This window comes from Leptonychotes weddellii, chromosome 7 (assembly GCF_054177405.1).
Source record: "Leptonychotes weddellii isolate Sample4059 chromosome 7, ASM5417740v2, whole genome shotgun sequence".
NCBI classification, from domain to species: Eukaryota; Metazoa; Chordata; class Mammalia; order Carnivora; family Phocidae; genus Leptonychotes; species Leptonychotes weddellii.
Window position 1 is genome coordinate 28,053,525 of NC_138375.1, and position 22,141 is coordinate 28,075,665.

General features: G+C 44.5%; 1 protein-coding gene and 1 long non-coding RNA gene across 5 annotated transcripts in view; one reads left to right on the forward strand and one right to left on the reverse strand.

Moving 5' to 3' along the window:
* Positions 1 to 1,164, reverse strand: part of LOC115944066 (uncharacterized) — a 114,195-nt gene extending 113,031 nt beyond the window's left edge. Inside the window, exon 1 of the long non-coding RNA XR_014146888.1 lies at positions 1,011 to 1,164. This is a non-coding gene — a long non-coding RNA (uncharacterized LOC115944066). The remainder of the gene's footprint in view (positions 1 to 1,010) is intronic.
* The window catches only part of OSMR (oncostatin M receptor), a 49,682-nt gene continuing 27,897 nt past the window's right edge, over positions 357 to 22,141 (forward strand). Inside the window, exons 1-3 of one of the 4 annotated variants that reach the window (XM_081826039.1) lie at positions 357 to 498; positions 13,635 to 13,720; positions 18,704 to 18,876. In XM_081826039.1, coding sequence (XP_081682165.1) covers positions 13,648 to 13,720; positions 18,704 to 18,876 — 246 coding nt within the window. In that variant the 5' untranslated portion in view covers positions 357 to 498; positions 13,635 to 13,647. Of the gene's footprint in view, positions 499 to 1,178; positions 1,321 to 13,634; positions 13,721 to 18,703; positions 18,877 to 22,141 lie in introns of those variants that run through there. The other 3 variants (XM_081826037.1, XM_081826038.1, XM_081826040.1) reach the window with 3 other exon arrangements.

A 22,141-nucleotide genomic window follows, 5' to 3' on the forward strand; every position in this document is an offset into this window, starting at 1 on the left:
CTCCTGGGTCCCGCGGCTGCCCTCAGCGTCCCGCCGCCTCGGGGCCCGCTAGCCCTGGCAGGAGAGGCTGGCGCGCGAAGCTTCCCTCGGCCCCGCAGAGACTTCGGTTCCACTTTTCCTTTCCAGGCCTCTCCCACTTCCTTTCCCACCGCTCCCCGCCCGTCCGACCGCCAAGCCCGGGGCCGCACCTCCGCGGGGTGTCGTCCGCCTCCCGCGAGGTCCCAGCCGCTTCCCCCCGGGGACTCAAAGGGGGAGAATTCCTGTGGGTCCCAGGAGTGCCAAGAGTGCGCAGCAGGACGGGAAATTGCAAAAGTCCTCAGCCCTCTGCCCTCCCCCGCGGTTTTCCCGTAATGCCCGCCCCTCGGCGCTCGCCCCGCAGCTGATTCATAGCCTGGGCGCGGGGCCGCCCCTGCACGTCCACACCGGCGTCCGCACCCGCGGCCCCGCGCCGCCCAGGACCCGGCCCGGCCCGCGGAGCCCTCCGCCCGCCCGCGCGGGGTGAGTACCCCGGCCGCCCGCCCGCCCTCTTCCGCGCTCCGCCGCAGCTTTCCCCGCGACCCGCCAGCTTTTCCCCGCGCGCGGCCCTGGCGCGGCGCCCGGAGGGATCCCACAGCTCTGTAGCCCCTTTCCGGTGTCTGCCCGGCCGGACGCGGCGCGGCGCACGGCCGCCCGCCTGCCCTGCCCGGCGCCGCCTCTGCTCCGCGTTTGCTTTGGCTCGCGGTTCGACCTGCTCCGGGACGGTGTTCGGAGGGGTCCCCGCCTCTGGCCGGCCGACCCGCCCGGCGAGTAACGCTGAAAGAGTTAATTCTTTCCAGAGCGCACGCTGCCGGGCCCGCCGCGGCGTTTGTACCCGGCGGGAAGTTCACGGTCCCGTCGCTTCTTTCTCAGTAGTCGGGGATGTTTATTGAGTTAAAATTCCCAAGTAACCCACTTTTGCCTCTCTCCCAACACATCGCCACGGGAGTTAATTGTCCCCAACCACCCCCGCGCCCCCTGAACGCCCCCCTAACATTGCCTCCGCTGCGCGCTGTCCGTGATGTCCTTCCTTCCCGTCTGTGTTTACACCTGGAAGTGGGCGGCGCTCACACCGGGGTGCAGCCTGGAGATCCCGGTGGCGCGGTGCTGCGGGCAGGCACCTAGTCTCCTCTGCCACGAGAATGGAAGGAGCACCGAGCTGGCCTGTTGAGCAGCGGGAGACTTGGAAATGCAAGCGCCCCACCCCTCACCCGCATAGAGCGGTTCAGGAACTTTCCAAAACCGTAGAGCGGGCCGCGGTGATTCCGAAAACGCCGCGTGGCCCAGGGCTTTGCCCCTGACACCGTGAGTCTTTTATTGATACTCCTGGGCCTGTCCTTCCTCAGCTCGTCCGTGCCTGCCCGCATGCATCCTGCCTGCCTGCCCCGTGGTGGGAAGCGCGCGTTTGGGTGCCACTGAGCAAGGCCACTTGGTAACCGACAGGCTGGAAGACACTCTGTGAATAAGCTTATGCTCCAACTCAAGAGGGGTAAATGTGGGGGTCACTGTAGAGGATGCGATCGGAGTGAGTGTGGTATATTTGATTTGAGCTGGAAGGAAAGAAGCTTGGGGTATTGTGCCTGTGTCTAACGCTGACTTTGGGACTAGGCTGGAGTTACTCCTCTGGTCAGCCTTGCGCCGAATAATGATGGTTCACACTTAGCTGTGGCCCAGGTGCTGTTCTAAGTACTTTACACATGCCAGCTCACATAAGCTTCACCAGTGAGCTAGGTAGTAGTTTTGTCATTCTCCTTTCATCAGTGAGGATACCAGGGCCTAGAGAAGTTCAGTAACTTGTCTGTGGTCACACAGCAAACAGGTGAGAGTCAGGAATTGGCTCAGGCTTCTGCTTATAAGCACTATGCTGTGCCTTCCAACTCTAGGACCCTCTTTGGAGTGGTCCTGGAAGTGGTGCTCCATTACTGCCCTCCTTTGTCTCTCTCCTGGGCTGCTTTAAACTGCACTCAGACACCCTTGGGACTGAAGGGCCCCAGACTGAGCTGCGCCTCAGAATCTATCTTTTTAAAGCACTGGACTCCCACTTACCTATCTAGAATCTTCAGGTCATGCTCAGTTTGTGTCTGCCCTGGTGGCATTCAGAAGTATTAGAAGCCAATAGTGGCGAGCTCACCACTTGATATTTGATTGCTGGACAAAGTTAATTCGCAGCTGTAACTTGCCTCCTGGTGACTTACATCTTTGTCGCAGTTCTGCCTCTTGTTGTCCCAGCAAATGTGTCTGAGCGTTTTTGTATCAAAGGCCAGCTTGACAGTGTCCAACAGGACTCAGGCCACGTGGGGGAAAATACTTTCTTACACACTGGGTCTCTTCCTTCTAGCCCTTTCTTTAACCTGAAAGACCAGGAGCACCTACACAGGTAGTGCGTGGAGGTGTACCAGACTCTCTGATGTTCCTTGTAACCCTTTTGTCCTGAAAAAGGAACCAAGTCAGGAAAACGACGATGGTTTTGAAAGAGAGATCAGTGGTAATAAACTTCCATAAGAGGGAGGGCTATGTTTTCCTCGTGGGAACTGGGCTGGGGCATTGTTGGCTCCCTTCGAAGGAAATCCGAGCGAGTGTCCTCTTGCTCACTTACAGGAACAGTGAGACCTGGCCCTCCTTTCCCTGGAGAGGGAAACTCTCCTTGATTTCAAAAAAAAAAAAAGTGAAATGGGGAAAAATAAAACACATACAATATTGTGAGAAATATGCCTCCCTCCAAGCAGGCTTCTTTGTAGTTACATAAGGTGAGCGTTGCTTCCCCAGCAGCTGTCATTGGATTCACAGTCTTCCTCCCCTTCTCATTTTAGTTCTCCAGTTGGCGCCGGAGCAACGTGGGGTTGGGGTGCCTAAAACCCCGCGTGTAACTTTGGTCTCCCCCAAAACTTAACTACTAGTAATCTACCGCTGACCAGAAGCCTTACTGATAACACAAACAGTTGATGAACACATTTTGTATGTTATATGTATGATATACTCTGTGTTTACAATGAAGTAAGCTAGAGAGAATGGGAGATGTTATTAAGAACATCATAAGGAAGAGAAAAGACACTTACAGTTCCATATTGCATTTATTGAAAAAAATCCGTGTATAAGTGGACCTGTGCAGTTTAACCCACGTTGTTCAAGGGTCAGGCGTACTGGTTTTTCAGCATTTATTTATTCCAGGTTGTCTGAATTTCATTTTTATGTTTTAAAAATAATACAAATAATAACTGAATATGTTCTCATTCAGAAAAATAGAGAAGCATATAGAATGAAGTGTAGAACCTACCATGGTCACTCCTACTCCCACTCAGAAGAGGAAGGATGAAGTTTGGTAAATAGCATTCTGAGATTTTATTTTGTTTTCTATGCATTTGCATAATAATGTATCCATACATATATCTTAATATATATAAATGAGATCTTACTATACATTGTGCAGCTTACTTTTTCATTTTCCAAGTCTTAGAGATTTTCCCATGTCAGTACAAACCCTTTTGTTAAAGGCTACATGTTATTCTAAATTAGAAATATAATTTATCCATTTTTTTCCCTTATTGGACATTTGGGTGGTTTAAAATTAGTCAGCATTGGCAACAGGACTTCAGGAAAGACTGTGCATTCATCTTTGTGTGTTGGCCTGAGTATTTCTGTGAAATAGAGTTCTAGGGTCAAAGGGTTGGTCCATTTTTCCACTTGAATCCTTCAAATCATAACACTGCCCACCCCAGTCCTAATTTAAAATCAGTGCATGAGAATCTGTTTCTGTCATCCTTCCCATCAGCCATTATCTTTTTTGTTTATTTAAATTTTCAAATCTGGTAAATGAGTGAAACCCAATATGGCATTTTAATTTGCATTTTGCTGATTACTACTGCAATTTAATGTCTCTTAATGTTTATGGGTCATGCGTGTCTTCTGTGAATTACCTGTTCCTGTCTTTTGCTCGTCTTTCTATTGACTTGCTTTTTCTGATTCCTGTTTATTGCAGAAGCTCTGTACCTGTTCAGGATCTTAATCCTTTGTGTGTTGTAGATGATTTAAATATTTCTTCTAGTATGATGTTCTTTTTTTTCCCACCAATTTTTTTTGTGGTAAAATACATAATATAAAATTTGCCATTTTAATCATTTTTAAGTATACAGGTCAGTGTTTTAAATACACTCATAGTATTGTGCACCCATTGCCAACATTCGTCTCTAGAACTCTTTCCATCTTGTAAAACTGACACTCTGTGCCCATTCAACATAACTCCCCATTCCCCCCGGGCCCTAGCCCCTGGCAGCTGGCATTGTACTTTCTGTCTCTCTGAATTTGACTACCCCAGGTGCCTCCTGAATGGATGAATCATATAGCACTTTTCGTTTTGTGACTGACTTATTTCACTTAGCAAAATGTCCTCAAGACCATCCAGGTTGTAGCTGGTGTCAGAACTTTTTTCCTTTTTAAAAATGAATAATATTCCATTGTATGCATATACCACATTTTGCTTATCCATTCATAATGCTTTTGTTTTAAACTATCTTTTGCTTCACAGACGTTTTAAATATTTGTGTAACCAACTCTGCAATCTTATGATTTTTTTACAAGATTTTATTTATTTATTTTTACTTTAGAGAGAGAGAGCTCGAGCGAGCAGTGGGAGGGACAGAGAGGGAGGGAGAGTATCTCAAGTCAGACGCTGCGCTGAGCTCAGAGCCCTCCACGGGGCTCAATCTCATGACCCTGAGATCATGACCTGAGCCGAAACCAAGGGTTGGTCGCTTAACTGATGAGCCACCCAGGTGCCCTGCAATCTTATGATTTTTGTGCTTCATCTGGCTTAGGGAGATCTTTTGCACCTAAAAATTATTTTGAAAATTATCTTATTTTCTTCTAATACTTTTATTGTTTTGATGTGTATGGTTAGCTCTTTACAGTACCAGATTTTTGTATGAAGTAAAAGGTAAGGATGTAACTTAATTTCTTTCTAAAGTTTTAGGCAGTTCATCCAACACCATTTCTTTAAGTATCCGTCTTTTTTCCAACTCACTTGAAATTCTGTTTTTATAGTAAAATAAATTCCTATTCATACAAGAGTCTATTTCAGGACTCTGTTCGGTTCCATTGATCTGTTTTGTCTCTTCTTAGCCCAGTACCACCCTGTGTTAAATGCTACAGCTTTGTTTTTATATCTAGTCATATATATTTGTTTTTTTTCCCAAAAAATTCTTTTAGAAATGATTCTCGTACATTTTCTCTTTTGTATAAGCTTTACGAATTGTTTGTCAAATTTTGAAAAATCCTGTTGGAATTTTTGTTAGGATTTCTTGGGTTTATTTTATTTTATTTTATTTTTAAGATTTTATTTATTTATTTGACAGAGAGAGACAGCAAGAGAAGGAACACAAGCAGGGGGAGTGGGAGGGAGAAGCAGGCTTCCTGCGGAGTAGGGAGCCTAATGCGGGGCTCGATCCCAGGACCCCGGGATCATGACCTGAGCTGAAGGCAGACACTTAACGACTGAGCCACCCAGGTGCCCCAGGATTTCTTGGGTTTATAATTGTCAAAAATTCTTTGTGCCTTAAAGTCCATTGTGGTATGAGCTCCAAGGATGGAGGAAGCAGTGTGAGATAGAAAAGTGCTGTGCTTTGGGGAATGACTCACCTGGTTTCAAGTTCTGGATTAACCATGTCAACCTACGTCAAAGTCACTTTTAAACTTCTTAGCCTTCATTTCCTCATCTATGTGCATTCTATAATAATAGAATTCTATATATTAGAATTCTATATATTAGAAATTCTATAATAATAGAATTTCTTCCATAAGACTCTTGTGAGGACTCAATTAACAAATTCATGTAAATTGCATCGCAAAGCCCCCAGCAGAGAGTTAGCATCCAATTTGTGCTAGCTAGGATCATTTTCATATTTATTTTCATATCTGACTATGGCCTCTGCAGTACACCTCGTCATAGAAGGAATTGGTAGATCTTTCCTTTATGTATCAATAGTATCCTAGGAGACAAAAATATGTAATAGATATCAAATATAGTAGTGCTTCTCAAACTTCAGTGAGCCTATGAAATCACCTGCGGATCTTGTTTAAATGCAAATTTTTGTTCAGTAGATCAAAGGTGTGATCTCAGATTTTGCATTTCTGGCAATCTCTTGGGTGATGTCTTCATCCACACTTTGAGTGTCTATAGTCTTTCTCTGGTATTTAAATCATGCTGCTAGTGATACCACTTCCTGTTGGATTAAATGTGGTTGACAGGACTTGTAAAGTGCTTTCTTTTAATATTACATGCTAAAGAACTAAATTATAGTTGTGTTGTTTCCTCTCCTCTCCTCTTTCTTCTCCTCCTCCTCCTCCTTCTCTTCAGACGAAAGAGGGTTAGTGAGAGCACTAAAAATGATACCAAAGTTCTAGTCTTAGATCTGAAATCATTGAGGCAACTAACTCTCTGGATTATTTAAAACTTGTTTTAAGATGAAGCCAGCCACATAAAATCTATCCAGTCGGAGTATAAAATCTAAAGCTGACTAAAAGAAAAGCCATAATTTCAAGTGTCTTACCAAATAGAAAAATGTAAGGCATAAGGAACACTTGGGAAAAGGTAAGATAAGAAGAACCCTTAGAAAACGTGGAATCCGGTCCCACTGTGTGAGAACACAGTGTGTGCCAACTCTTAAGAAGTGGTAAATGAGCAGAAGTTGTGCCATCATGAGTAAATGTTTCACACCTCATGTGATCTCTTGCTCACCTCTTTCTACTCCCAGGCTTCCCAATGGGGGACTTTGAACAAGGTAGCTTCACATACCTTAGTGTGCTGGTCTATCAGAAGGGAATGGCAGTATGTTTTTCTACCCAGGACATTGATTACTTTCTGTATTTGAAAATGCTTTTTTTGGGGGGGGGGATTAGCAGAGGGAGAGGGAAAGGGAGGGAATCTTAAGCAGGCTCCACGCCTAGTGCAGAGCCTGACTGGGACTCAATCTCATGACCCTGAGATCATGACATGAGCCAAAACCAAGAGTTGGATACTTAACTAACGGAGCCACCCAGAGCCCCTGAAAATGCAGTTTTCAAGTGCCTGTATTCTCTCAGGACCTGAGAGATCACATTTTTGTACAGACACACATGACGTGCTCATAGGCTGATCCAGTACCTAAAAAATTCCACCCGTTTTTTAGGCCTGTTGGACAGCTTTGGGTTGGATTTGAATCACAAAATACTGTCAGCTAGTTTAGCCCTGTTGGGGTATATGGTTCAAATATGAAAATAATGGAATTGCAACTACTTGCATTCGTAAATGTATGTAAAACACACACATGTTTTAAAGAACTCTATATGTTGCAGAATTACATAACATGAGAGAGTTAACTGTAATTTCCCTCATCCTGCTCACCTCCTTTATCCCATCCCAGCTCTACATTTATAAGAGTTTGTAGTTGGGTGTGTCTTTTGGGGCCAGTTTGGATCCTTGAAGTAGAAGACAGCAAGGCAGAAATAGATATGCAAGAGATTTGGGGAGAAAGCCCTGGGGAAGGATGAACGGACAAGGGAGCCGGAGGAGGCAAACCCAATGCAAGGTGACAGGGAAGAGGGAAGACTGGGAAAGAAGAGCTTCCATCTGCAATGCAGTTCTGAGAATGTTTTGCCCAAGCCAATGGGGAGACTTCAATCAAATGGTGCCTATTAGAGGAGTCCCATATTGGGCAGAAAAGGTTTGGTTTGATCTTTGGCTGGGAGCAGCCTGCAGGGACCATGGGCTCGGGTGTGGATGTGCAGTGGAAGCTGTCAGGCAGCTACGTTCCTGCAGCAGATCCTTCTAAAGAGAGTACTAAGTGGCACGGTTGCACAGTTCTCAGTTGCACGGTTGCACACTTCTCTCCCAGAGGTGTTTGTGTGCATATGCTGTTCTGCAACTTGCTTTTTCACTCCGTATTTTTTGGATATTCTTCCACAGCAGCCCATAGATGTGTTTCATCCTTTTGACCGTCTCATAGTTTTCCTTTGTGGAAATGCACCGTAATTAAATTTTCAGATTCTTTTTCAAGATATTTGGATTGTTTTCATTTTCCCTAAATATTAATAATACTACAATGAATATTCTTTAAAATACATAATTTTTGTGTATGGACACACATATATGAGTGTATTATCTATAGGACAAAATTCCAGAAGTAGGATTTCTGGATCAAAGGGAATGCACCCTGAAATTTTAATAGGTATTGCCAGATGATCTTGAAAAAGTCGTGCTTTTTGACCTTGATAAAGTTGTGCTTTTCGACCATGAGTGAGTAACAATGCTTGCTTCTTCAAACTCTTATCAGTGCTAGGCGATAAAACCTTTTTAGGCTTTGCCAGTTGGACACCACATAGACACACATGCAGACATACAAACTACTATTATAATTTACATTTATTTAATTATTAGTGATATTGTCTAGTTTTTCCTTATTCCCTTCTGGTTACTGATATTTCCTTTTTTGTGAATTACATATTCATATCATCTGCCGGGTTTTCTATGGGGTTGCTTATCTGTTTTTGATTGATTTCTAATTTCTAAGAGCTCTTTGTATTTTAGGGGATAGTAACCCTTTGCCATAAGTATTGAAACTATTGTTCCCAGTTTCTTTTTGGGCCAATTATAGCACTAAAATTTTTGCAATGTTCATTTAATCGTTGTACGATCTTTATTGCTTCTAGGTTTCATATCATGCTAAAACAGATTATACAAATATTCTAGTAATTTTAATGATCCTTTTACTTGTATTTATACCTTTGTTCATCTGGAATTTATTTTGTTGAGGGGAGTTGGGCAATAGCAATAATGATAAAAATTAACAATAATTGGATTTTCTAGGTATAGGTTCTCATAATCTCATTTAATCCTCATGCCAGTCCTATGAGGTAGGTTCTTTATTCTCATTTTACAGGAAAAGAAACTGAAGCCTAAGTGGGTAAAGTGCCTTGTCCATGTTGATAAGATTATTAAGTGCCAGAGTAGTGATTTGACCCTCAGCAGTCTTAACATCAGAACCCCGGGGAACTTGACTATTATGGCTTCCTTTTCCCACAAATGTCCAGGTTATTGTTCCAGGGAATAATCTGTCTCTTCTCCAGTGATTTGAAATATTATTTTTTTAAAGATTTTGTTTATTTATTTGACAGAGAGAGACATTGCGAGAGAGGGAACACAAGCAGGGGGAGTGGAAAAAGGAGAAGCAGGCTTCCCGCGGAACAGGGAGCCCGATGCGGGGCTGCATCCCAGGACCCTGGGATCATGACCTAAGTCGAAGGCAGACGCTTAACGACTGAGCCACCCAGGCGCCCCATATTATTGTTAGCATATACTAAATTCCTACATATTCTTTGGGTCCAGAGTATTCCTCAGATCGAGGTTTTCTCTTCCTTTCTTTGGTTTCCCTGACCACTGAGAGACTCAGCTTAAATGCTAGCTGGAGTCACAAGGTCCGGGAATCTTTAACTGAATACTGCTTAAGAAAAAGAAAGTGAGCTGTGCATAAGCCAATTCAGCCCCAGAAATAAGGGATGACCTTAGAAAACTGGTAGAAGCACTTACCCGGGTAGTTTTAGACAGAGGGGGAGGTGTGCTTGAACCTTCCTTTAGGAGGAAGGGGGTGGTGGATTGGAGTGAAGCCCAACAGGTGGTCCATCCCAGGCTATAATGGCAGGAAGGGCCCCCAAAGACAAATAGCAGTGCTCATAAAAAACAAATAAAAATAGATGGGTCTGGGAAATGTGGGGAACATGCAGACCTTTGCACTGCCACACAGAAGTCTCACACAGGGAGCACACACCCCAGCACACGTCCCCGGATGAACAGCTTCTTTCTTTAAGCTAGTATTTGCATATGATGTCATGAGGCACCTAGCCAATTCTGCAACGTCTGGCAACACACCCATGTTCTTGGGAAGCAAATGACCGGTCATGTTGCTTCTCAAGGGGGTTATTTCTGGTGAGGAAACTGCCCAGGAATAAATATTTTAGGAGTGACGGAACGAGAAGTGCTAGTGAAGAAGGGCAGGCTTATACCCGTGGCAAAGGTTGTCTTTGGTCGTGCGTGTGGTGTTTGCACCGAGGGACATTCGACTGTGTCTTCGTTTGGCACAGAGATGAGATCTGAATGGGAAGTTCCACAAAATGAGTGGGTAATTTTTCTTTTCTCGCCTCCCTTTTTCTCCCCAGAGAAGACATGTCAATGAAACACTATGAATTAGGCAGTATTTGGCAACAGAAAAAGTGGAAGGGCCTGAAAAGGAATCTATTTAATAAAATAAAATTGAAAGCGAAGAAGAAAGAATGTGAGAAAATTTGGTACAAATTTTTATTCATTTACGAGATACTTAACTGGGTAGCAACTATGTGCTGGGACGGTGATGGACAGAGGGGACTGAGATCCAGGCCTGTCCTCAAGCAGCTCGTCGTCCGGTTGGGAATGATGGAGATCTGAAAAATAGAAATAAAGAACCGAGTTGGGCTTAGGACTGGGAAGTGTGGGCGAGGCGGGAAGGTAGTTTTGCCTTTCTGAATCCTGCCACTTCATCCTCCCCTGCCTTCCTTTTCCTACTGGACCGCGGAAGTGGCGATGCTCGTTAGGGACAGCTGTGGAGAGAGAGCCTGACGACAGAGGGAGAGGGCGCGGTGGCCGAGCTGTGGAGGAAGAGCGGCCCCCGCTTGGAGCCCCTAAGTTCCCTGGGAGACCGGGCCGAAAGAGCTCACAGCGCCTCCGGCACTCGGCCCTTGTCCTCCAGGTGCTGTAGGAAAGCCTAGCCTGGTCCTGAATGTCATGGATTTGCAGAGCGGGGCGCAGTCTCGGCCGCGGACCCCGCGCATCTGTCTGCGCTGCCTCTCCAGGCCATCATCTGGTCCCTGCGGCTTATTTATTTTTTTTTAAGATTTTATTTATTTATTTGAGAGAGCGAGCGCATGGTGGGGGGGAGGGTCAGAGGGAGAAGCCGACTCCCCGCTGAGCAGGGAGCCCGATGCGGGACTCGATCCCAGGACCCTGGGACCACGACCTGAGCCGAAGGCAGACGCGTAACCGACTGAGCCGCCCAGGCGCCCCGTGTTGCCTGCGGTTTAAAGGCTCTGTGTATGCAGCCAGGCTGATTTAAACCCCTCCCAGGACCCCTCCCAGGGACTCCCAAGTGTGTGTCCGGCTCGCTAGCTCCCTTGGACATCAAATCAGCATCTCAAATTGAGCTTGCTGCAAACAGTCTAGCCCTCGCTAGAGCCCACGACGTCTGTTCTTCTACTTTCCTCTGAAGGGCAATTTCCATTCTGCCAAGGGCTCAGGCCATTTTGGGGGCCATCTGTGATGGCTTCGTCTGCCACCCCATGTCACGTCCTGCCGGCTCTGTCAGATCTCTCCTGAATTCCACCACTGCTCCCACTTCCAGTGCCATCACCTCCTTGCCCCCTGCAGCACCAGTTCCTGTTGTTCCTTGAATAAGCCCCGCACTCTCCCGCTTTGCCTCGGGGCCTTGGCGCAACTTGCCCCCTCACCCCCAGGTCCTTCAGTGTGCTCGTGGGGAGCTCACCAGCAAAGAGCTGGTACCCTCAGAATAGGGCGCGGGGTAACGAGAGGCCCATTTACAGGGGAGGGGCGGTGCGGTCAGTCTCCTGGGCCTTGGAAGCAGCTGGCTCAGAGCCCTTGGTGGCTGTGTTCTTCCCAAGGCATCAGGCTCGGGGTCATCAGGAGAACTGTTCATGCAGCATTTCCCAAAGGCTGACACGCGTGTCTCCAGAACGTTCTTCCAGCTGCTGACTCATTCTGAAGCTAACCTCTTCAGATTCACAACCTGCTGAGTGGGAGGAGGTGGGGAAGGTTGGGACTTCCAGACAAGACTGTCCCGATGCTCCTCAGGGACTCTCCTGTGATCCCCAGACCATAGAAACAAGTCCTTTGTAAAGACTCCTATTTTTCGATTTTGTTACGTGACAACTTTTATTCTTTAATTTCTGGTTACCCTTAATTCATAGGTGGCTTCTAACTTGTAGTTTTAAGTTTCTCTGTCCCCATACATTTGTTTAAAGTTTGCGACATGTGAGATTTACTTAAACTCCAAAATTTGAAAAACATTTTAAGTAGCCCTTTCCTACAGAGAACACGAGGCCCCCTACATCACTCCCCAAGTCATCTGCTTTTCAATTTACAGGATGAGATTTCCTTACAGAGAGGCACCTTGCGCTCCTCAAGATAAGTCGGTGTTAGGATAGGATCCTGTACCCACAGACTAGGATTGGAAGGACGGCTCACTTGCACGCTGAGAGTCACCCCCTTCATGTTGGCATTTCCTTTGCCTTGCCTTTGGTTCTGAGCAGAAACGATTTTCTCTTGAATTCATTTTCTCCCTGGCTTCGATATTTCGTTGTAATAGGAGCCTATCTGAAGTTGTAAGTAGAGATTTTAGAGAGGTATGAGGGGCCTGTTTGGCAAAAATGGAAGTAGTGGAAAGCAGGCTTAAAGGGCTATGAGTAAAAGGTCGTTTGCAGACTTTTGCTTCTGCTGGCAGTTGGGCCCGTGTGTAAGCAGATTTGACTACCGCAGGATAATTTAATGGCTGGGTGTATTCTTTTTCTGTCTTCACTGTTGTTCCCAGTTAGTGGTGGGCAGTGAAAAGGGATGATCTGGTTCACTGAATTTCTGGCTTTTGATGAAGTCCGGGTGGCTGGACAGAGGCAAAATGGGCTCTGAATGGTTTCATTGCCTGTCAATGGGATGAGTCAGACTTTGAAGTAGAAAAGTGAAACTCAGGGCTTCCCTTGACTAACATACTTAGTATTAAATTAAGAACGAATTAGCCTCCTTGAGGTCATCTAGGTTCACTCTTTGTGCCCTCAGATTGTCCTGTGGCCAAAAACCCCGATGAATCAGTGAAGCTCTTTGACCTGCCGTTTACAACCCTCCTCTAAAGTGAGGAAAACCGGAAATTATCTTGAACAATGAAACACTGCCTAACTCTTTAGGTGGAATGTGCTGGGTTTTCCTCGGTGAAATTTTAATGAGGGAGACGGAAGAGTGAGGGTGACTCCTCTATAAGTAATTCATTCAGATTTATCTCTTCTGAGACCATGGTCCACTTTTTTATGTTTCACTTCTGTTTCTTTGCTTTATCTTTCTTTACCAACCTTCGCTTGGTTTGAAGAAATTGGTAGGCCACTTCTCTGTTGCCCCACGGCCTCTGCAGCACGCAGCAGTGGGCATTCATGGCTCCCACATCTGGTATTGGGCGCTCTTGGCCGGCTGCTGGCTGACCTAGGCTGCCCCCAGGGGGGCAGCCATGGTGACTCAGTGCTGCCTCCCCTGTTGCTCCTTTTCCTCCTGGAGGGTAGCCCAGAAATGCTCTTTTCATGCCAAAGGTGGAAACACAAAGGAGCAAGCAGAATTATACAGGGTCCTTTGAGGCCTAGGCTCCAAGTGGGTACACCATGGCTTCTGCCTCTGCAAGTCACCTGGAGCAGGGAGATATACTCTTAGTTTGGGAGGCAGGGGGGGACGAAGAAGAAGGAGAGAAGAATGGGAGCCCTTAATACCATTGTCTGCCACAATGGGGTCAAAGACACCTGCTCAGAGCTAAAATTAAATAAAATGTTCCTTCTGTGTAATTTATCTTTTTCAGAAATCCAGAACCTATGGCTCTCTTTTCAGTCTTTCAGACAACATTCCTCTTGGCATTGCTCTCCTTGAGAACTTACCAGAGTGAAGGTGAGTAGTGGGAAGAACAGTAAAGAAAAAAAATCACACAGAGGAAAAAAAACAAGGTGATTGGTGCTCTGGGAGGAAAGTTGCACAAGTCTTTTCTTTGGAAATTACTTGGAATTGGTGAGTAGCAATGGCTTCCTTAGTTTTGACTTCTTGATAGCTCATTGTAATAAAGCCACACCTTAGCTCTCATTTCCTGGCCAGTGCCCTGGTCATCAGGGCACCCGTGAGTGGATCTAATCCCGCAGAACTTCGTGGTAGATATGTTGTGAGTGGCCGTCTCCAGAGGAGTTCGGTCTGCATCTTGCCGTGTAGGGTTGAGGAATACCAGACCAGAGTTGGCCACTAGGTTTGAACAAGTTGTGATGTCCTTCAACGACATTCATTGAGAAGCGATTTGCTCTAAGACAATATGCCAAGTACTGAAATGTGGTTTATGGGAAAAAGAAATAGTATTTGTCACTTAGCTACTCTCCCAGTGAGGGTATTTTTCAATAAGTCATCTTTGTAAATAGTGTCAATAAGAACAGTTGTAAAATGTTTATAATGACTTTGTGTATTACTTTGAACCAGTTTGAAGGTACTCAGGCTGGAGTCTATTGGTTTATAAAGTTTGTGTTGCTCTCACCTGTGTTTAACAAAGCTTTACATTTTCCTCATTCTGTGTTGATTCTTTGCTGTACTTCCTTTGTAACAGAGAGTGTGGGCATATGCTCTCATAATTCTTCTCACAATTCCTTTCCATGGATTCGTGAAAGTGATGTTTACAAGAAATACCCATAGAATTTTTCTGCTCCCCTTAAAACTCTGTGAAAAGATACTTGGAAATAAAAAGGAGATTTTGTTCTGTTAATAGCTCAGTTCTCTGCCTGGTGTTCTTTAAGTCTGGGTCTGTTTCTTTTAGGTTCCGGGCACATGAGATGATGCTACTTTTTTGGCTTCTTAAAATTTGTAGTTTGTTGATAACCTTCCATAATCTGGAGCTGAAAGATGGAAATTAGGACTTCTCATCTGTAGTATGTGTACCCCCCACCCTATCTATCTTACTTGCTAAACGTGACCCAGCTGGGCTGAGGGGGTGGTCCGTACCATAGGAAGGTTAGGTCCAGCTAGAGCCCCTGATTCTCAGACCCATTCCCCCAGCTCCAGGCTCTCCAGAAGACCCTAGGTATTACTGCCAAGCTTTTAGCACAGCTCACTTCCCTAGTAAAGTCTCATTATCTGACCCAATGACGATTGATTGACTGTGTACCTTCTACGTACAAGACACTCTGTTCTCAGAAGTTCCAGTGAAGAATGTACCCATTCAGCTTCTTTTATTTAGATCAGACATTCATTACCTGCTTCTCTCTCTACCAGTCTTTGTTTTTGCTTCCAGTTTTCTCAGCTAAGCATGGCTGCTTTGCCAAGTAATCCTGTCTTTGTCCTCACACCACTTGGATTTCTTGTCTCAATGTTTGCTGTATCTGCCAAATACCTGCTAAACCTCCACTCAGAAGAGTGGGCCCCTCACCTGATGACCCACCCAGGCTCAGGGCTGAGACTCAGATTCAGATGTCCTGGCTTCTCCCGACCAATGAGACAGAGTCCAGACTCACTTTCAGTTAGCACTGGGCTCATAACTGCTTTCGTCAGAGATCGTGACTATAGCATTTGGTTGTGTTTTCTTCCGTTTTCTTGTGTAAGTACATGCAGACCAAGACAGAGATGTAAATAGGCAGATTTTTTTATAGAAGTGGAAGTATACTATATATACTGGGAATATTTATACTGTATATGTACCTATTAAACTATAGTTTAAAGTATGTATGTTGTATATAGTGTAAATATATATACTGGGAAATTATACTATAATATGTAAATATAAAACTATATGCAGGTGAAGTATGCATATTTTAGTATGTATACTTTAATATATACTTTTTAAAACAATACAACATATGGCGAAGGTTTTTACCTTTGATCTCAAATGTTCTTTTAGAAATAACCTTCTATTTAATGGCTGTGTGATGTCCCAACTTATAAATGAACTGCGGTTTATTTTTTTAAGTAGTGTTGGGGCCCGACAGAGAGCCTGGGTGAGGGAAGTGGGAAGAGAGTCTGTGATTAAACCCCGGGCTGTCTGATCACCCACTCCTCCCTATAAAAAGAGAGCTGGGCCAGGGCCAAGAACCCGGGGTTCTGGTCTGGTAGTGTGCACTTGGGAAAGTCACTTCCTTTTTTTTAAACTCCGTTTCCTCATCTGAAAACTGATGGGGTTGGACTTTGAATCTGTGAGGTCCCTTAATCTCTCTGACTTTACCTTGACATTTCTCACTATTTCCCAAGGAAGTCCTCAAAGGAAGTCCTTTGCTTTTGACCAGATTATTTCTGAGTGATGTCTCTCCCAACTACCTGAGTCACTCAACACTCGCTGATAGCATACGTCAATATAGAATTCCTCTTTTACCTAAAGCATCACACGGTAGCTTTCCCGAGCTTCCAGAAATAAAGTCGATTCTGGTAGTTGACTCATTCATTTAGCAAGCAGTCACTGGGTGTCTACACTGTGACAGGTGTGTTATTGGACTTGGTTTCACCCTTGTTTAGCTCACAGTCCTCCGGGAGACAAACCCAGACCAGGTTATTACAACACGCTGTGATCAGTGCTCAAACAGAGCTTAGAAAAGCAGCCCTGGGGAGAAGAGAATGCGAAGGATGAGGAGAGATGTTAGTGAGCTATTGCTTGTCGTGTTCTTGAGAACTTGTGGAGATCCTGGGTCCGTGTAATTTGAGGTCAACATCTGCTGTGGGGAAGTGGTTGTGCCAAGTGCTGGGGACAAGAGTCCTTTCAAAGTTGTCTCTGCCTCAGCCTCTGCCCTCCAGGAAGTTTTTCATCTAGAGTGTGAGACCGACAGCATCAAATTACTATCTAGACAAAATGGAATGAGGGCAAGGAGAGCCGGGATGATTTTGCAGGCACTTGGCCTTCTCTGTGCTATTGGTTCTTATTAGTTATTAAAAACATTTCCTCCTATTCCATAAAGGATCTGCTCTTTCATTTCCCTAAACCTCCTTTTAGTTAACTTTACATTTCCCTAAACCTCCTTTAGTTAACTTACATCTTAGGCTTGGAAGACTCACCCAAACCTCCTGACTGGTTTAAGGAGAGGATGAATAATGGCTATTGTCTTTAACCAAAGAGTTGAGAAATTTTATTCACAAAGGAGAAGAAAAATCTCTAACCAAATAATAATAGAAAGTGACTACCATGTTTTGGGCTTTGAGTGTTCAGAAATTCCAACTTCATTTAACTTTGTATGAATGGTGTCTGATAAATGATTCACTCTGCCAAAGCGCATTAAGAATCAGAATGCCAAAAAAAAAAACAAAACAAAGAACAAAAAAAACAGGACTCAGTATGCCAATTGATTAAGTTTCAGTGGGAAATAAAACTGGAAAAATAACTGGTCCTCAGCCTTTTGGTGCAAATTGACCCCGAAAACTAAATTATGCATTTTGAAGTATCATCACAGTGGAGTGCACCAGGTATCTTAGAAGACTATTTCTTATAAAATCTAGCATATCATAGGGTTCTGAAAATAATGCATTGTTTCTGAAGAACATTTACAAAATACAGAAAAGTATAAGAAAAGTATAAAAGTTTAAAAAAGTATAAAAAAACTCAGCCTCGCCATCCAGAAATAATGAGTAGTAACATTATAGTTTTACTTCCCTTTATAGCTTTCTTAAAAATAACCTAAGTACTTTAAAAAATATAAAATGGAATGCACAGTCTAGTGTTTTGTTTTTTTTTTAAGATTTTTTATTTATTTATTTGAGAGAGAGAATGAGATAGAGAGAGAGAGCATGAGACGGGGGAGGGTCAGAGGGAGAAGCAGACTCCCTGCTGAGCAGGGAGCCCGATGCGGGACTCGATCCCGGGACTCCATGATCATGACCTGAGCCAAAGGCAGTCGCTTAACCAACTGAGCCGCCCAGGCGCCCCTGTTTTTTTTTTTTTTTAAGTGTATGGAAAACGTCGAGAAAAACATGTGATTTAAACTTGGCAATGGAGAGAGAATGAGTTGGTAGGATGATGGGTTCTCAGTTTCTGTATCATTTGAACATTTTGATCATGATCACGTATATGTAAAAAAAATTTTTATTGAGGGGAAATTCACATAACATAAAATTAATCATTTTATGATTAAAATGAACAAATCAATGACATTTGGTATATTCAGAATATGCAACCAGCACTTCTGTGTACTTCCAAAGCATTTTTATCACCCCAAAAGGAAACCCTGTAATCATGAAGCACTTCCTCCCAATTGTTCCTCTCCTCAGCCCCCAGCAATCACCAATTTTCTTTATCCCTCTATGGATTTACCTATTCTGAGTCCCTGTGTCTCTCCAGCTGGGGTCCTTCCTTGAGCTAAGAACATCATCACAATTATTTTATTTCACACTAAGTGCCTTGCTGGTCTCATCCACAGACTTCAGTAAATTCTCGCCAGAGGTCTTTTAAGTTTAGTGCATTGAGATATTAGCAATCATGTCTAGAGATAGGGTATGCTCCCACTTTATAGTTATTTAGTAAACTATGAAATATTGACTTTTAAGCAGAAAACTCATTTTCGATTTCCAGAAATATGAAGTTTATAGGCAAGAGTCATCTTTATATAGCCTTACTAGAAATTTCTAAACCAGTTAGATCATCCAATAAAGTATCCTTTTGTTTTATTTTACTGTTTATCAATTTATTAATAACAACAATACACAGTGTATTGTTGAGCAAGTCATTTCACTTATTTAGGCCTTAATTTATCTACCAAGTGATTTCTGAATTTCCTTGCAGACTTCCAAGATGTCTAATTCTAAGACGCACATGTGAGCATTATTTTCCAAAACTAAACAGTGGTGATATTGACCAGTTTATTATCTGTGACTATTCAGTTGTGTTCCTATTAAATGTTATTTCATATCTTGTTTTTGGTCTTTCAGTCTTGTCTGAACCTTTGCCATGGGCCCCTGAATCCCTGAAAGTTTTTATCAATTCTACACATCAGTGTTTGCATTTACAGTGGAGTGTCCAGAACCTTGCTCATCATCAGGAATTAAAAATGGTTTTTCAGATAGAAATCAGTAGAATTAAAACATCGAATGTCATCTGGGTGGTAAGTTTTTTTTTTTTTTTTTTTGGCTCAACATTTAAAAATCCTTTTCTGACACCATGATTTTTCTTTTATAACATCCACAAAAATCCCAATATAGAAACATTTTAGCAACTCAAAATGGTTTTCCAAAACAATTACATTCCTGTGTTTTTATGGGACCAAGTAACATGACAGCTTTGGTTCAGTAGGTTGGATGAGATGTGTTAAGGAAATAGATCATTTCCTCATTTCTGCTCTATCCTCTAAGCAGGCTACTGGGCCTGTCCTTGAGTCCTAGATTCCCAAAATCCATGAACACCAACCTTATTTTTTCTCTTCCCTCTTTCTTCCCTGTCCACCAGACATTTTCCTAATAAATAAGATGTAATTGTTTGGCAACATTCTTCTTGCTGGTGTGGCTTCCTGTCCGTTTCTTACCTTGTGTTTCATACCATGCTGAAATACAAGGAAGGTTGCATCTAAGCCCTGTGGGTTCTGTCCAGCAAAGAGGTTCTTCCTGGCCCCACCATGGTGGGGAGTAAATTAAGATGTCCTTTGCTGCCTCTCTTGTGGCTTTTTCTACAGCAAATTAAATAATGAAAACCCTTCATTTCCCAATCATTTTGCCTTTGAATTCTTCAGGATAGATTTTTCACTTGTCTTAGTTCAAACCACGGTTGTGTCCATTTAGTTGATGCTTCTCCATCTCATGCATTGAGACACTGTGGTGGTTTCTTTCAATTTCCATCTTATGGTCTGGGGAGCCTTAATAATCTACCCACACATCATGTTCATTCATTATCACGGGATGTTGAAGGACAACACTGTGGAATGTTTTCTCATTGAAGGGGAACAGAGAATTTGGTGTGAAGGAAACATGGGGATGTGTCACTGCTGGGGACCTCCATTTGTTCAACCAAAGACCACTTTTCTCTCAGGCACTGGAAGCGTGGGCACAGGGATTCAGAATGGTTAGTTCCTTTAGTAAAGTATAAATGCTACTCATTTTGAAGCCTCCAGTTACTTTCCATATTCATGATTGCATTTGAGATCTGAGTGAGAGGCCTAAAGTAAGTATAACTCTGACTCTGTCAATTTAGGATTGATGCCAGATCTACCATTCCACTCAGCCAAGAGTCGTTTCCCACAGTGGGAGTTGTTTAGTGTTCTGATTTTAAGCAATAGCATTGCTCATGTACAGCTGTTCACTTTCCACCACCAGCACATCTACCCACTACTGGAACTCATACTAATCATTTTGTACTTACATTTTTTTTTTTTTTTTTAAGAGAAGAGACAGAGAGAGTACATGCAAGTGAGCAGGGGCGGGGCAGAGGGAGAGAGAGAGTCCCAAGCAGACTACATGCCCAGTGCGGAGCCTGATGCAGGGCTCAATCTCATGACCCTGAGATCATGACCTGAGCTGAAATCAAGAGTCAGACACTTAGCCAACTGAGCCACCCAGGTGCCCCCATATTTTGATATTTTTGATGGATGCACTCACTGGTTGTTGATTTGGACCCAATAAAATATTGCACAAAGGTCATATTGAGGCTAGTTGTCTAAGAAAAAGAAGTTTGAGAAAAATGCTGGAAGAATTCATGAAAAACTAGTACTTAACACCATTAGCAGAAGTAACGCTAACCCTAGACCAAGTGGATCCCATTGTTTATTTTTCTAACAGGCAGTTGTTCGTATCTGTTTTCACCTTTGATTCATGTAAGAGTTCTTTTTTCAGGGTGGAGCAGCTTGGGAAACCTGCTTCTGTAACCTCCTAAGGTTCGAGATCTTTGTGACTAGAGTTTTGCCTTGTCCAGTGTATTGTCCCCATATCACCTGGCCCAGCCTGACTGGGGAGAGGAGAAACGCAAGGCACAGAGAGGGGGGTTGTGCTAGTCAAGGTCGCCAACCAGGACGGTATCCTCCTTCACCCACATGCCCAGACAGGGTTGACGGCCACAGGTCATCAGTGGCCATGCCTCCCAGAACAGATGATACCATGAGAAGCCCTTGTCTGACCTTCCCAGGCCTAAAGTCAAGGAGAGACGTGAGATCCCCCTCCAGTTAAGGGGAAGAAAGCCAGCCAAGGGGGCCTGCTTCTGTCTAGAGCACAATGTCCCTGTCACAAGGCAGTTCCCCGTAATGCAAAGCTGACAGCGCACTTTCATGCATGCTGAGAAGGGGCAGCTTTCAGGACTCCTGCCTCAGATGATCATGTGCCTAAACAAGCCAAGGAGGAGCATCCTGGTCCAAGTGCTTGCAGCCAGGCTGGGGACCCTGAGCCACCTCCCAGACGGCACGGGCCACACAGAGGCCTGCTGGTAGCCCCCCGCCTGCCCACCTGCCCGCCTGCCCGCACCACATGGCCTCACCTGGGCCCGGTTCTGCCCTCGGCCTGTCCAGCCACTTGCTTCCTCATCCTGTTCGTGGCCGGAGGAGGCAGAGTGGAGTAATATCTCAGGCCCGGAAGGAGGCCAGGAGCCGAGTCTGCCAGGGATCTGTGCTCGCCTGAGGAACGAATCAGTGACCTCACTTGGACTTCTGTAGAGATGGAGGTGCCAACTTCTTGTGACTTACTAGTGTCTGCCAAATGAAACTTGCCACTTCAGTGAATGAAAACAGCCCAAACATAATTCATCACATTAAAAAAAATCACTGAATTGATGCATTCAAGGAAAGTTTTATCTCCTCCATGACAAGGCTGTGAACAGCACAAAGCACAAGTTTGTGGTTAGACAGAAAACACACAAGTAGTGTCTGAGAAAAATAGAGCCCGCTGCCTATTAATGAACTGATGGAATCATTGAGCTCATAGTTTGAGACTGGGAGCCTGGGTGCAGCCATTATTCAAGGCGTAGGTCTGTCAGTGCTGAGCAGGAATGAGGAGATACAACACACAGACGAGAGTGTCCCAAATGTGGGACGTGCAGTGCTGGTTGCTGACAAGGTGTTGTGGGCTTGCGATAAGGTTGGACCTTCTCCAGCAACTTAAGAAGAAGCACTGTTTGAGCCAAAATAAGAAAGAGGATTAGAAGCTAATTTAGAAGGGAGGGTGGAGAAGAATATTCTGGGAAGAGCCCACAGATGTGAGCTGAGGCCCCGAGGGAAGGGCTGTGAGCTCCCAGGCCTGAAAGTCTGGAGTACAGAGAGGCAGGCATGGCCCCAGGATGGACCACACAGGACGCCGGAGGTCATGCTCAGTTTTCTGTTTTATCCTGAGAGCCATAAAAAGAAGAGGAAGGACAGGATCTGGTTGGAAGTGTTTGAAAAGTCCCCTCTGGCTCAC